Below are 13,169 nucleotides of genomic sequence, written 5' to 3'. Positions count from 1 at the left end.
ACATGTGGTGCAAATACATACATGCAGGCACTGATCACAAAATAAAAGTAAAAAATTTTCAAAAAAGTTGACAAGAGCCAGGCAGTGGGGACACACACCTTTAATCTCAGCACTTGGGAGGCAGAGGTCTCTGAGTTCATGGCCAGCTTGGTCTACAGAGTGAATTTCAGGACAGCAAGGACTACACAAAGAAACCCTGTCTCGGGGGAAAAAAAAAAACATAACAAAGACCAGTGACTAGAAAGATGGGTAGCAGAGAAAGTGGTAAAAATAATCTCTCATTCAAAATCAAAATTAGATTCTAAAAAATTAGAAAAGGGAGTGGAGGAACAGAATATAAAATTGGAAAATCTCAATAAATTTAGATTGCAGATCATCAAAAGAAGATTGGCAATTAGCATGTACAAACTGTAATAACTACCCTGGCATTTGCCCAGGAGACTACTTTTCATACAAACAAATTAGAGAAGGGGCATGCAACAGCAAGTATTTGATAAACGCCCTGATGGAATAATCTGGAGATTCTGGTACCAAAAAAAGGAACTAAATCTTTTAAATCTAAAACTAATTTTCTTCAAGTAGACAAACAAAAAGAAAATAGATCAGATTATAATAAACTGAAAGGGAAAAAGATCAGCCAGATAAATAGCATTATTCAACACAAAGCTTTAACCAATTATTAAGAAATGAAACAATAATGCTAGGAGTTTGGGGGACACACACCTAGAAGAGGCTGGAGGCAGGAAAATGGCTGGGGCCCAGGAGTTTAAGGCCAACCTGAGTAATATAATGAAGAAAGGAGGGGAGAAGAGATTGTCTCCAGTTATGGCTCAGCAGCAGAACATTTACTAGCACAGGGAATGCCCTGGGCTCCACCCACCTCTGATACCACTTTCTAAAAATGCAGTAAGGAGACACTATAAAATTAGCCAGACAGAGGTTGACACCAGTCAGTTTCAGATACCCAGTTACAAGAAAGAACACTTGCCCTCAAACACACCACACTGTACCCCCTTTACACATGGAACTGCCAGCAGCACGCACTTTTGTGATTAAAGTGCTGAAAGGTCTCCAAAAATTAGGTATCATACCACATCCCTCCACAAAAGCAGTCTTTGCTTCCAATTAAGTTGTTGACAATAACTCTCAGCTTGCCAATTAAAAGAGGAAAGCAAATTAGACCCGAGAGACCTCTGACATTTTTAATACACAGCAATGCCCATGACACAGGGCACTTGTCACATGGGAGTGGGGGAGTCAGACTCTCAGAAGCATTCAATTTAAAGACAATGAACAAAGGTGGCAGTAAAGTAATACTGAAGAAGGCACTGGCCACTACTTGGGTGTCCAAACAGCCAGAGCCTCGGTTTGAAATACAGCTCTAGGGGGCTCTGCATACATGGTGTGCACATACACATCACACACTCAAGCACACACACATAAAGTTATATACATCATTTTAAAAAGAAATAAAAGTTATAGGTCGGGTAGGGTGACTTCCTGCTCTTCCAAAAGACCTGGGTTCAACTCCTAGCACCAGTATGTGGACCATAACCGTCCTGACTCTAGTTCCAGGGGATCTGACACCCTCGTCTTCTGATCTCTATAGGTCACACATAAATATTTCAAAATCTTTGTGTATGTAAATTAAATATATATATATATTTCTTTTTTTTTTAATAAACATAGTTCTGAATTACAGGACTATGCTATGAACTGCAAGTTTCTGACTCTTGGAACCTAAAAGGATGAGGAGTTGACCGTTCAGTGGGCAATTCAACTGACTTTGGTTTTTGGTTTTCTTGAGACAGGGTTTCTTTGTGTAGCTTTGGTTGTACTAGAACTAGCTCTGTAGACCAGGCCTCAATCCACCTGCCTCTGCTTCCCAAGCACTGGGTCTGATTAAAGGCATTTGCCACCACCACCCAGTTTCAGTAGTCTTTTAAATGCCACTCTTGACAAGAAAGTTTTAATTTTAAAATGAAATACCTTCCAAATCAAACGATAATACACATCAACACCCAAGCAGCCCTCAAGGCATAAAAACAATTCAGCTAACCAGGACTCCACGGTAACACCTGAAATAGCTCAAGACGGCTAAATCAATTGACCCTACAAGCACAGGTAACTGACTGGAAGACATGCCATTACTGCTCCAAATCCCAATGTCTCCTCCTTAGGTTCTTAAATAAATGAATAAATGAATAAATAAAATCAGTCTTCTAATTCTAAGTGGTTTTCAAATTAACTCTTTGAAACAAATGTATAACAAAATCAAACAGAGCTACAACTTCCAAAGCTTATTATTTTTACTGAAAAGAACTGAGGCAAGAGGGTAATAACTCAGAATTCTGTCCCAAAAATGTCGTTTTCTTCTGCTCTCCCTCTGTCAAACACAACACAATGATGATGCTGTGTTGAGCCAATAAAGCCAGGGGGAAGCACTTTGCGATGTATAACACCAACAGCGGGGGTGGGGTTGGGGGACGGCAGACAAAGTCTTCAGAGAAAGGATTTTTGAAATCCTTAAGGCTCAAAACCTTAAAACCAACAAAAGGCTCAACATTAAAACCAACTTTTTTCCCCCTCTAGACCATCATTCTCCATTTTACAAAATTTATCCCAAATTTCTTGCATTGTTTCTGAAGGCTTCACAAAAAAAGAGGTTGAGAGTCAGTGGACTTCATTCAAGGAGTAAAGAAGCCCTTGTCATCTATCTGAGTTCCATCCATGGAATCCACTTGATAGGAGAGAACAAACTCGCCCAAGTTGTCCTCTGACCTCCACAAGCATGCTGACGAGCGCACACATGTGCGCTCACACACACTCACACACACACACACACACGCACACATGCACGCACACACACATGAATAAACAAAAACTTTTGTTCAAGTGTATCACCCATCCTTCAGCAACCAGCAAAATCCTTCCATCCCAATTCCTTCCTTTTCTCATCCAATTCGTTCCTAATAACCTTGTACAGAGCACTCTACCAAAAGAGAGTGATTCACCTTGAAACTCTGTGTTGTCAAGGCCCCTGATGGCCTCCACCGCATCTTCTGCCCGCTCCATGTGTACAAAGGCATAATCTTTCACGATGTCACATTCGATGACTGGGCCGTACTCCTCAAACTTGGCCCGAAGCTCTTGGTTGGTACAAGTGGGACTGATGTTGCCCACATGTAATTTGGTTGAAGCTTTGCTCTTATTCTTGCTGGCTTCCACATTGATGTTCACTCCGTGCAGTTTGTAGTGGTGCAGGTTGCGTATGGCATCCTCAGCGGCCGTCTTGTCCTCTATGTGCACAAAGCCATAGTTCTTAATGATGTCACATTCCAGCACCTTCCCGTACTGCTCGAAGAGTGAGCGGATCTCCTGCTCTGTGGCCTCCCGGGGCAGATTTCCGATGAACAGCTTCACCATCTCCACACAGCCTGCAAGTAAATAAACAAGATTTTTAAGGAAAGAGATCAAGTCCATAACAACTATTAAAACAAACAAAAACAACTCAAGTAAATAATAAATAAACAAATGGCTCCCATCTTCCACTTTAGCACATGAAGTCCCAAGTTTTCTCCTACAGGCATAATCTCACATCTCCCAACAATAACGAACGGAGAGTTCAGTAAGAGCCTGCTTCTATTCCTCACAATTAGTTCTATAAAAGAGGAAAATTATAACAAAGCAGACTTTTGTGGACAAAGGGGGTTTTGAGGATCAGTACATTTCAGGCAAGAATTCTGCCACTGAGTTACACATCTCTACCTCAGACAAAAAAGCAATAAAGTTTTGAGCATAAATAAAAAGCTACAGATACTGAGAACTTCTACAGACTGTGATGACATCAGAAAACAAGTTCTAACTATTATACTTGCTAATCACTTCGAATTAGCTCTTCCTCTCTTAGCAACCATTTCCGGAAAAGTGGGCCTTACAGTAACTATGTTCAGGAATTTCACTTCGGAGTAGAGAAAGCTAGAGTCAATCAGATAAAAAGCCTGGGAAATACAGAAAGTGCCCGAGTAGGGGAAATCCTTTTGGAGAGCACGTCATTATAGGTTCCTACAGAAAAACTGGTCAAAGAGGGGTGCTACAATTTGGTAAAGGGAACAATGCTCCGGGCATGAGAAATTCTCAAGTCTAAACCTAAAAGTTATCTAGGTGGAAACCCCAAAGTAGGAGACTGAACAAAGCAGAAGGTAAGGTGGACAAAAGAAAGGTATTCCGGGTGGTAGGGGATGGGAGCTTGGAGGAAGGTTGCTTCAGGCTTACCGCACTAAGTCGAGGACCGATGTCGGCTCTCAGGGATGGGTGCGCAGGCTGCGACCCCACTAGGACAACCCTGATGCCCAAGGGAGTCAGGTAAGTTTTTAACAGAGCAAAGGACACAGTGGAAGAACGTGGAGTCTCTCACCGCATGGAAATCTGCAGGTCCTCCTCCTCGCAGCGTAGACGGCTCTGACAAAACGCTAAAATGGCGGCGGCCACAGCAGTGACTCTGGGTAGAAAGAGGGGTGAACCTACCCACCGGATTGGTCGTTCGATAAAGTAAAAGGCTGGCGTTCCCGGAGATCCTCTTCCTGATTGGTTACTCGGAACGCCAATTACCTGAGAGGCCAGGAAGAGGTGGAAACGTCAGTAACCCGGAGCTTTTATACGAAAGCCAATGAACACCCAGCCTAGTGAAACTGAAGCCACTGATTGGGCAAGAGATTCATCTGAAGGAGGAGCTACAAACGCGGAATTCTTCGAAGAGCGGCCAGCCATTAGGCAGAATGAGCAAGGAGCCTCAGTGCAGCAGTCTGTAGCTTTGTGGCTCCAACTTTGTTAAACTTTCACATTTTGCCACTTACACGTGCACACCCTGACAGGATTCAAGTCCTCTATCCATGATTTCACACCCCTCTCCAACTGATCACCACCACGCCCCACTGCATGGATGCTGCAACAATCCAACCTACACAAATATTTCGCAATAAATAGCCACGCTCCCACCCCTACTTAAAATCAGCCCCCACTTTGGGCCATTTCCAATTTACTCCTTCTGAGTCCCAAAGCTATCCCAAAATTAAAACTATCTGTTAGTAATTTAAAAACTCTTAAAACAGACAGTGGATCCAGCTTCGCTAACGGTATAATGGCCCAGACAATAGGCTGGTCAGAGACCTAGAAGGCATTGAGGTTAATGTTCCCTCTAGGAAACAGCCTCCCACCTCCCCATAAAGTGTGAACATGGAGATTGAAAATTGACCCCCACCCCAACTTCACCCCACCAAGAGAAGAAACAAAAAACAAAACAAAAAACGGGAACAGCAAAAGTTTGGTTTTGTTTGGTTTTATTGGGCGCCATTAGCCAAAACTAAGTTTAAACTCCCTAAAACTAACCTTGAAAAAAAGGCTTTGTCACAATCAGCTGTAAACAAGTACAAACAAACATTCTTCACATGGTCCAATCCCCTCATCACATTTTTCTCACCCACTGGCTGCTTCACATAATTCCATACTCATTGAGCAAGCAATTTTAGTCATGACCCTTTGCAAAGCAGCTTTTGAAGATGGAGATAAAAAGGTGCTGAATGGAGAACTTAAAACGTGAGCAGGTGGAAAGCAGGGGAACTTCATGAGAACAGGATGATCAGGAGTAAAATAACAGAGCATACTACCGCCCAAAACTACCATAAAAGGGAGAGGGAAAAAAGCCTACCAAAATAGAAGGCAGAACAAACACAGAAAGTAAAACTACTGGGTTCAGTAGCAGAAAACTAGTCAATAATTTAAGGCTGGAAAATAGGTCTCTTGAAAGTCACAATATGACATTAAATATGGCCACAGTTCATTTCATTCTAGTGCACCTGAGACTGAGTAAATGCCACCTGAGATCAGTAATAAAACAAAATTCTACTATCCTGCACAGGCTTTCTGAGGGGGTCTAAAATGCATAACCACAACTCAATATGCACCCAGAAAAGCATAGGGTACAGAAATCCTTTTCTGTTTTCTTATGCCAAAATTCCTGGGGAGGGGGGGTTGCAAAAGCAAACAAAACCAATTCACTCCACTAATCCCTACAGGTTTGAAGGGGAAGGGAGGGATAACAATTCAAGGGATCACAATTCCTCCCAGTGTGCAGACTTCAAGACCACCAGACCTCACTCTATGATCAACCCCCAAATCAAAATAATCTTGGTTTTTAAAATCTATCACAGTTGAGCCAGACAATACCAGCACTTGAATTAAAAATGCCAGACTGGTCTGTATAGCAAGTTCCAAGCTAGCTAATCCTATATACTGTGACTCATTATAAAAGAAAACTGGGGAAGGGGATCCAAGTTTGTTTGTGGACCAACCAGGTTCTTGCCACATTCTCAAGTCTGCTTAGTTACTACCAGCCCTCCAGATAGACTGGCTTTATTGTCTCTACCTATTCATAATAGAATATTTTCTTCAGATTTTTTTTTTTTACTGGCCACTCCATCTAAAGGCAATGGACCCTGACTTATAACTATTTACTTTGTTATTTTCGCAAATAATTACTATCACTTGGAATTCTATCTTGTTCATTTTCTGTATTCTATTGCCCCAATGTTGGAACTACCCTGGTAACATGAGAGATACTCAACTACTTGCTAACTAATAATGTATAACTTTTTGGTAAGAATAAGAAGGGATTGAATTTTCAGTAACATATACATGCTGCTGGCTGAAAAGGTCATATGCTCACTAAGGGAGGTACTGACTAAACTGTGAGGTTCTTTGTTTAAAATCCCAGAAGTTGGGGTTGGGGATTTAGCTCAGTGGTAGAGCGCTTGCTAGGCCCTGGGTTCAGTCCCCAGCTCCGAAAAAAAGAAAAAAAAAAAAAAAAAAAATCCCAGAAGTAAGGAAAAAATGATTGGTAACATACTCTTACTCTTATTCCCTATCTCACCTAGAACAACTTTCCAATCTCTTCAAAACAAAAAGCTGGTAATCAAGTCAAAGGTGGCTTTTGATCACAACTTTGACAAATGCAGCAAAATGAAGCCTTAGGTAAAAAGGTTAACTATAGCTTGTGCCTTCATATTGATGTCTATTTACCCAAATATAGGTTATTCACAACTACACAAACTTGGTGTTTTCACTTAAAAAAAATTAAGGCACCTAATTCAAATTCTCTCTTACCCCATCACCCCACCTACATACATACATACAGAGTCCCCTCACTATCCTGAAACATTTTTAAAAATCATCTTGTCAGGGATAGAGATGTAGCTCAGAAACAGAATGACTGTCTAGCAAGGACCTGGGTTTCTTCCCCAGCAACAATACAAAAAATTCTTAGATGCTTCTTGTTTGACTTCAAATTCATGCTCTTTCTGCCTCAGCCTTTCTCATGCTAGGAATATAGGCATAAACCAACACATTCATCAATAACTTATGTCTCTAATATATAACTGGCTCCTGGTCCATAAATGAGTAACAAGTCCACTAAAGGTTCAAATTAAAAGTCAGTATCCTTCAAGGACGGTGATAAGGAATCAAAAGGATAACCCGACCAAGCGTGCCAGCTCTAATCCCACTGCAGCCATGCCGCCCGCTTCGGTCCCCTTACACTCAGACCTCTCTCCTGGTACTGCAAACTTTATTTTCAGTAAGCAAAAAATGTGATCCTAGGACATACCCTGAAGGGGGAGCAAGCTCAAATAACAGCTATGCACCACTCAGAGCAACAGAGACTTTAATGGGACTTGTATGTGCTGCATTCATACCTATATGCCAAGTCTTTGCACAACTAAGCACTTCGCTAGGTCACCTCAGTGTTCCAAGATCTTTTCATGTGTATGTGTGTGTGAACCTGAGTGAATTACGTGCACCATGTACAGGGCAGGCCTGCAGAGGGCACTGCAAGGTCTAAACCTGGTTGTTGTGAGCTGCCAAGTAGGTGCAGAGAACTAAACCCAGGTGCAGAAAGCACGATAAGCCAGCCAGTCAGCCATCTCTGCAGCCGAGATGAGATTTAATGCCTGACTATGATACCATCACTTGTCATGTGCTCATCATCCCATTCAACACGACTACGGAATAATAAGTACAATAATAATTACGAGAAGAGTAGTGTATTTTGGTTTCAATGAACATTAACATATAAAAGTGACTTTTAGGGGCTGGAGAGGCGGTTCAGTGGTTAAGAGCGCTGGCTGCTCTTCCTGAAGTCCTGAGTTCAAATCCCAGCAACCACATGGTGGTTCACAACCATCTGTAATGTGATCCGATGCCTTCTCCTGGTGTGTCTGAAGACAGCGACAGTGTGCTCACATAAAATAAATAAAATCTTTAAAAAAAAAAAAAAAAAAGACGTTTAACCAGGTAGTGGCAGCCCACACCTTTAGTCCCAGCACTGGGGAGGCAGAGGCAGGCAGATCTCTGAGTTGGCGGACAGCCTGGTATACAGAGTAAGTTCCAGGACAGACAGGGCTACACATAGAAACCCTGTCTCAGGGGGTTGGGGTTGGGGTTGGGAGTAGGGGTGGGATTTTTTGGTAATAAAAGTATCACCTCTTTACATTTCTGAGTCCACTGATTTAAAAAAAAAAAAAAAAAGACTTTTAAGCAATACTTAGAACCATGATCACTGTCAGATAAGGAACGAAGGATACAGTTTGGTTGGTAGATTGCTTCCTAACATGCAGGAGTCCCTGGGGTCACTCAAATCCTGAGCACTGCATAAACTGAGCATGGTGGTATTACCATTAATAACAGCACTGGGGATGTAGAAACAAAGATCTAATTTCAAGGTCATCTTCAGCTACATATGGAGTTGGGAGACCAACCTGACACAGAAGCCCCTCTCTTAATAAAATAAAGTAAGAGAAAGAAAAGGCTGATTATGGTGGTGCATACCTTTAATTATAACACTCATGAGACAGAGGCAGGCAAGCAGCTGAGTATGAGGTCAGCCTGATCTACATATTGAATTCCAGGCCAGCACTGCTACATAATGATATCCTATCTCAAATTTAAAAAGAAATGGTGACAAAATGAGGCAGCAGACACATCTATCATCACACAGCTAAAAGGCAGCAGAGAGCCAGCATTCAAATTCAGTAAACCAGAGACAAGTCTTACTAGAGAATTCTCAAGTTTTTCCTTAGGTTAACAAAACTACGCTCCCCCAGCAGTGCCATCTCAGGCTTCCCACATACAGTTCCAAATGACTCAGAGTAAGACCTGAAGTCAATCTTAAGAAATTTTCTTCTGAAAACTCTCACTTAACATCATTTAAAAATAGAATTTAGATAAATATTTTGTTTCCCGTGTGCTATCTTCTCTATTATCCAAACTTCTATTAAAGAACATTAGTACGTCCAGGAGTGGAGGCTTATACCTTTAATTCCAGCACTTGGAAGACAGAGGCAGGTAGATTTCTGTGAGTTTGAGGCCAACCTGGTCTATGTAGTAAATTCCAGGACTATCAGTACTGTTCTACAAACAGATCTCAAAAAAAAAAAAAAAAAAAAACTATTAATAAACTAGTCTAGAATGACTTTATGCACTCGTGCTATTCTGTTGTCCACTGACTTGGCTTGCTAGGACAAAATGCCAACAGATGTGCAAGGACTGTGACATAGCTGGGGGATGGGAGGGCTGTGTGTAGATATAGAATTAGAAAAGTAGCACCTCTACAGACTGGTCCTCATTGATCATTTCATTATCTCTAGTGCAAGAAATGGAGCCGCGGGCCTCCCAAAATTATTTTTTAAAAAGCTAACCCTCAGAAGAGAGCAAACTGACAAGTCGAGAAGCCTCTGTGCAGTATTGTTCCAGGAATAAAGAAAACAACAACTCCTCCAATATGGCCGAGGTACACAGGTGCTGTGTAGAAGCTGAATGACCTGAAGATATGATGAAAGCACGGTTCCTACAGCACACATTACATTCCTGTCCTCCCGCTTCCCAAACCCAACTTCCCAAGTTGATAAAAGGCAAAGTAAGAGTGGGTCATAGAATTAACGCAAGTGGGTAATTTAAACAAAACGATGCTTTTAAACAAGCTGCAAGAGAAAAGAAAGTGACAAATGATTTCGCTCTGTAGCTTCTTCTGGTTTGAGTGAGAACCCCAAGAGCTGAGGCAACAAGGCATGCAGATCTACAGATGGCAGACAGAATGATCAAATAGGCCAAGCCACTTTCAAGTTTGGGCTGCAATGAAGACCAACACTGACCCTAGAAACATATTAAGCTGTTTTTGGGAACAGAGGGATTTGATTTGTTTGGTGGTGGTGGTATTTGGTTTTTTGCAGGAACCATGGAATTGTGACTGTGGAATACTGCAAATACAAAGTCCACAATCTCAGCCTACATTTAACCCTCTACCTATTCTCCCAGTCAGCCTGTAACTTGGCCCTCAAGTCATTCTACCATCACAGAGAAAGTATCAAGAAACCCACCCTCCCGCCCGCCCCGTCCTGCGAGAGAATGAAGATGAGCAGCAAAGCACCTGAAGGCGAGGGGTGAGCAGAAAGAGAAGCAAACAAAAGATCTGACCCCTCCTACACGGCCTGAGATTTATCCCACTTAACCACAAGTAAGAACTCACAATTTTGAGGCATTTTTACATGATGGGCAGAAGGAAGAAGACATCTGGGGTAAGCTACTGTCACAGTCAAGTTCATATGAAGCCAATGAAAGAGGCATAAACAACCCACCCAATCAATTTGTCAACTGCGCACGCACATGTGCGCGCACTCTCACTCTCACACACACACGCGCGCACACACACACACACACACACATACACGCACGCACGCGCGCACACACGCTCTCTCACTCTCCCTTTTGCTAAGGCATCTTCCTTCAGCAAGACCCAGAAGTTTCTAAAGCATCGTTCCCCAAGGGCTATCAGGTTTCAGTTACCATTCCACTTAACCAGTCTTCTTTCATTTACCCACCAAGTTCATGCCTTCACCTTATCCCTGGTTCAAACTACTCAGGTCTTCCATCCTAAAAATATAAAAAGAGTTCTGGATTCTTCACCCAATCTTGGCATCCCTACTTGATGTTTGCACCCCAGCCCTTTCTCAAGAATATGTCTATTGTAACACCCTCAAATATAAACCCAGCAAGAAGACATCTAAAACCGTAACAGATGCACAGGGAAAAGGAGTCTCGGGCCGTGATGACTGAGCTCGGCAGGACCCAGGAAGGATGCTCCGTGGTGAAGTTCAACAGGCGAAGTATCAGGACTGGCCAGAACACCCCATATGCTTCAAATGCCCCTTGCCCCTCATGTCTCCAGTCACAGGGTAGTCAGTACCAGATAGTGGTATCACTCCCCCAACTAGAGCTCCTTTTCCAGTTCCCAGGCTCCACACTCCCTCAAGCCCATGGCCTGAAGGACTCGTTAGCCTTGTAAACATGGCAGCAGCCATCCCCATCCCAGCCAGATCGCAGCCAGAACCATCCTGCTGGACTGTAGTTTTGTTTTATTTTTGTTTTTCTTGAATTGGGAAAAAATCAGGGACAGTGGTCAAACATAAGCAGAGGAAACGGGCATTGTTTACTAAATTTTGATGTGATCAACTAAAATTGATTGCTGAGAAAGTCCAACCACTTGGTCTGAACTCTGCAGTCCCAAAGATGGCGTGCTATTTAAGACGATAATGAGCTTAACTCCATTGGTTACCAGGGAACCACTCCAATCCCACATCCAAGCCTTTCCACACCCACTCTGGGTCTTCAGGCTGCCTCTCTTCTAGCTGTCACGTCTTCCTGGATGTCAAACTGGCTCACCTGACAGTGCAATCAAGACAATGACAACCAGGTTTCCAAACCACGAATCGCCCCAAGTTTTATTTGTAGTCCATACAAAAGAGGGGGGAAAAATTAAGATTTCTAATACCACCTACTTGGGGAGATAGGGAATTGGGACCATGCCAGTCACCGTCAGCTAAAACATCAGTGGTAAGCAGGGATTTGGACACATACCAACTGACTGTCCCAACAGGATCTCAGTCTCAACAGTCTACACGGACAGTCAGGGTCCCCTGGACTGCTGGCACAGCACATAGGAAATGGTTAAAGTAACTCTTTCCTGGCCTCCCTCACATCTAAAAAGAATAACGCGCCGCCTGACCTCAGCTGTAGGTTGTGGCACCTCCAAACAACCTTAAGTATCAGCTACAAAAAAAAAAGGGAGCCAGGAAAAAAAAAATATAAAAGAAATTCCCATTTTGGGGAGATGGCTGGGTAGAGGGAAAACCGCAGATCTAAAGCCAGTAGCAAGATGTGCTGCTGAGGCAAAGAAACAAAGCAGGTTACTGCCAAACACAAAAGGGTCCTCTCCTGGGGAAGGCCCACATGGTAGAGGGAGGGAATGAATAGCCACCATAGGGAGAGGTATGAGAGAGGGTGGTGATAACATGGGTCTGCACCCTACCCTATCTCTCCCTCTCTCTCCCCTCCTGTGGTGCCCCATCCCCAGGATAGCCCTACATGCGGCGCTGGTAGCCAGAGTGCATCTGAGCTGCCCGCAGGTAATCATTATAGGAGCCCGAATAGCGTGCGTAATCGGAATGGGCATCGGGCAGGCGACGGTAATCCAGCGAGGACTTTGTCGGCGAGCGGCGGAACGAAAGCTGCGACTCTGATAAACGGCGGTAATCAGAGAGCTCGGCTAAACGCCGGTCGGAACCATACCTAGTCGAGAGAAGAAGACAGTTGGTGAATGAGACAGTTGAGGGGAGGGCTCCAGGTAGGCCTAGGGGAGAGATGCCATTGGGGACAGGGAGGGTATACCAGATTTGTCTCAAAAAGTTTGGTTTCCCTGTCAGAAGGCTCATCATCCTATCCAGGCCAAGAACTCAAACCTGGGTTCTTCAAGTCAGTGGGAAACCAAGCCCACTGCTGAAGGTCTCTCTCCCTTCCGAACCAGCCAAGGTAAATTCTGGTCTACATTCCCAAACAATCTATCCCAATTCATGGGCCCTGCACAAAAAGACCTTGGTTTATCAACAGAACGACGGACGTAAGTAGGGCCCCCAACTTCTCAGGGTGGACGCACCTCATAAGCTTGCCTTCAGCCAGTGAGTGCCAAAAGGACTACTTTCTTTCACATCCATCCCACCAAAACCAGAACAAGGGAATGAGTTTAAGGATCCTTCAGACAGTGGGAAAAAACTATGAGCCAATCC

The 13,169-nt window shown here is 43.4% G+C and overlaps 1 protein-coding gene across 6 annotated transcripts in view; it reads right to left on the bottom strand.

The window, feature by feature from the left end:
* The window catches only part of LOC116890759 (RNA-binding protein 14), a 28,308-nt gene that overhangs the window by 5,529 nt on the left and 9,610 nt on the right, over nt 1-13,169 (bottom strand). For 2 of the 6 annotated variants that reach the window (XM_032891217.1, XM_032891219.1), the window contains exons 2-3: nt 4,418-4,611; nt 3,015-3,437 (exon numbers count right to left, since the gene is read on the bottom strand). In XM_032891217.1, the coding sequence (XP_032747108.1) occupies nt 3,015-3,426 (412 nt within the window). In that variant the 5' untranslated portion in view covers nt 3,427-3,437; nt 4,418-4,611. Of the gene's footprint in view, nt 1-2,291; nt 2,541-3,014; nt 3,438-4,275; nt 4,612-11,448; nt 12,676-13,169 lie in introns of those variants that run through there. The other 4 variants (XM_032891220.1, XM_032891218.1, XR_004386784.1 and 1 more) reach the window with 4 other exon arrangements.

Source organism: Rattus rattus, chromosome 2, assembly GCF_011064425.1.
Source record: "Rattus rattus isolate New Zealand chromosome 2, Rrattus_CSIRO_v1, whole genome shotgun sequence".
Classification (NCBI taxonomy): domain Eukaryota; kingdom Metazoa; phylum Chordata; class Mammalia; order Rodentia; family Muridae; genus Rattus; species Rattus rattus.
This window is presented reverse-complemented; position numbering and strand designations above follow the sequence as displayed.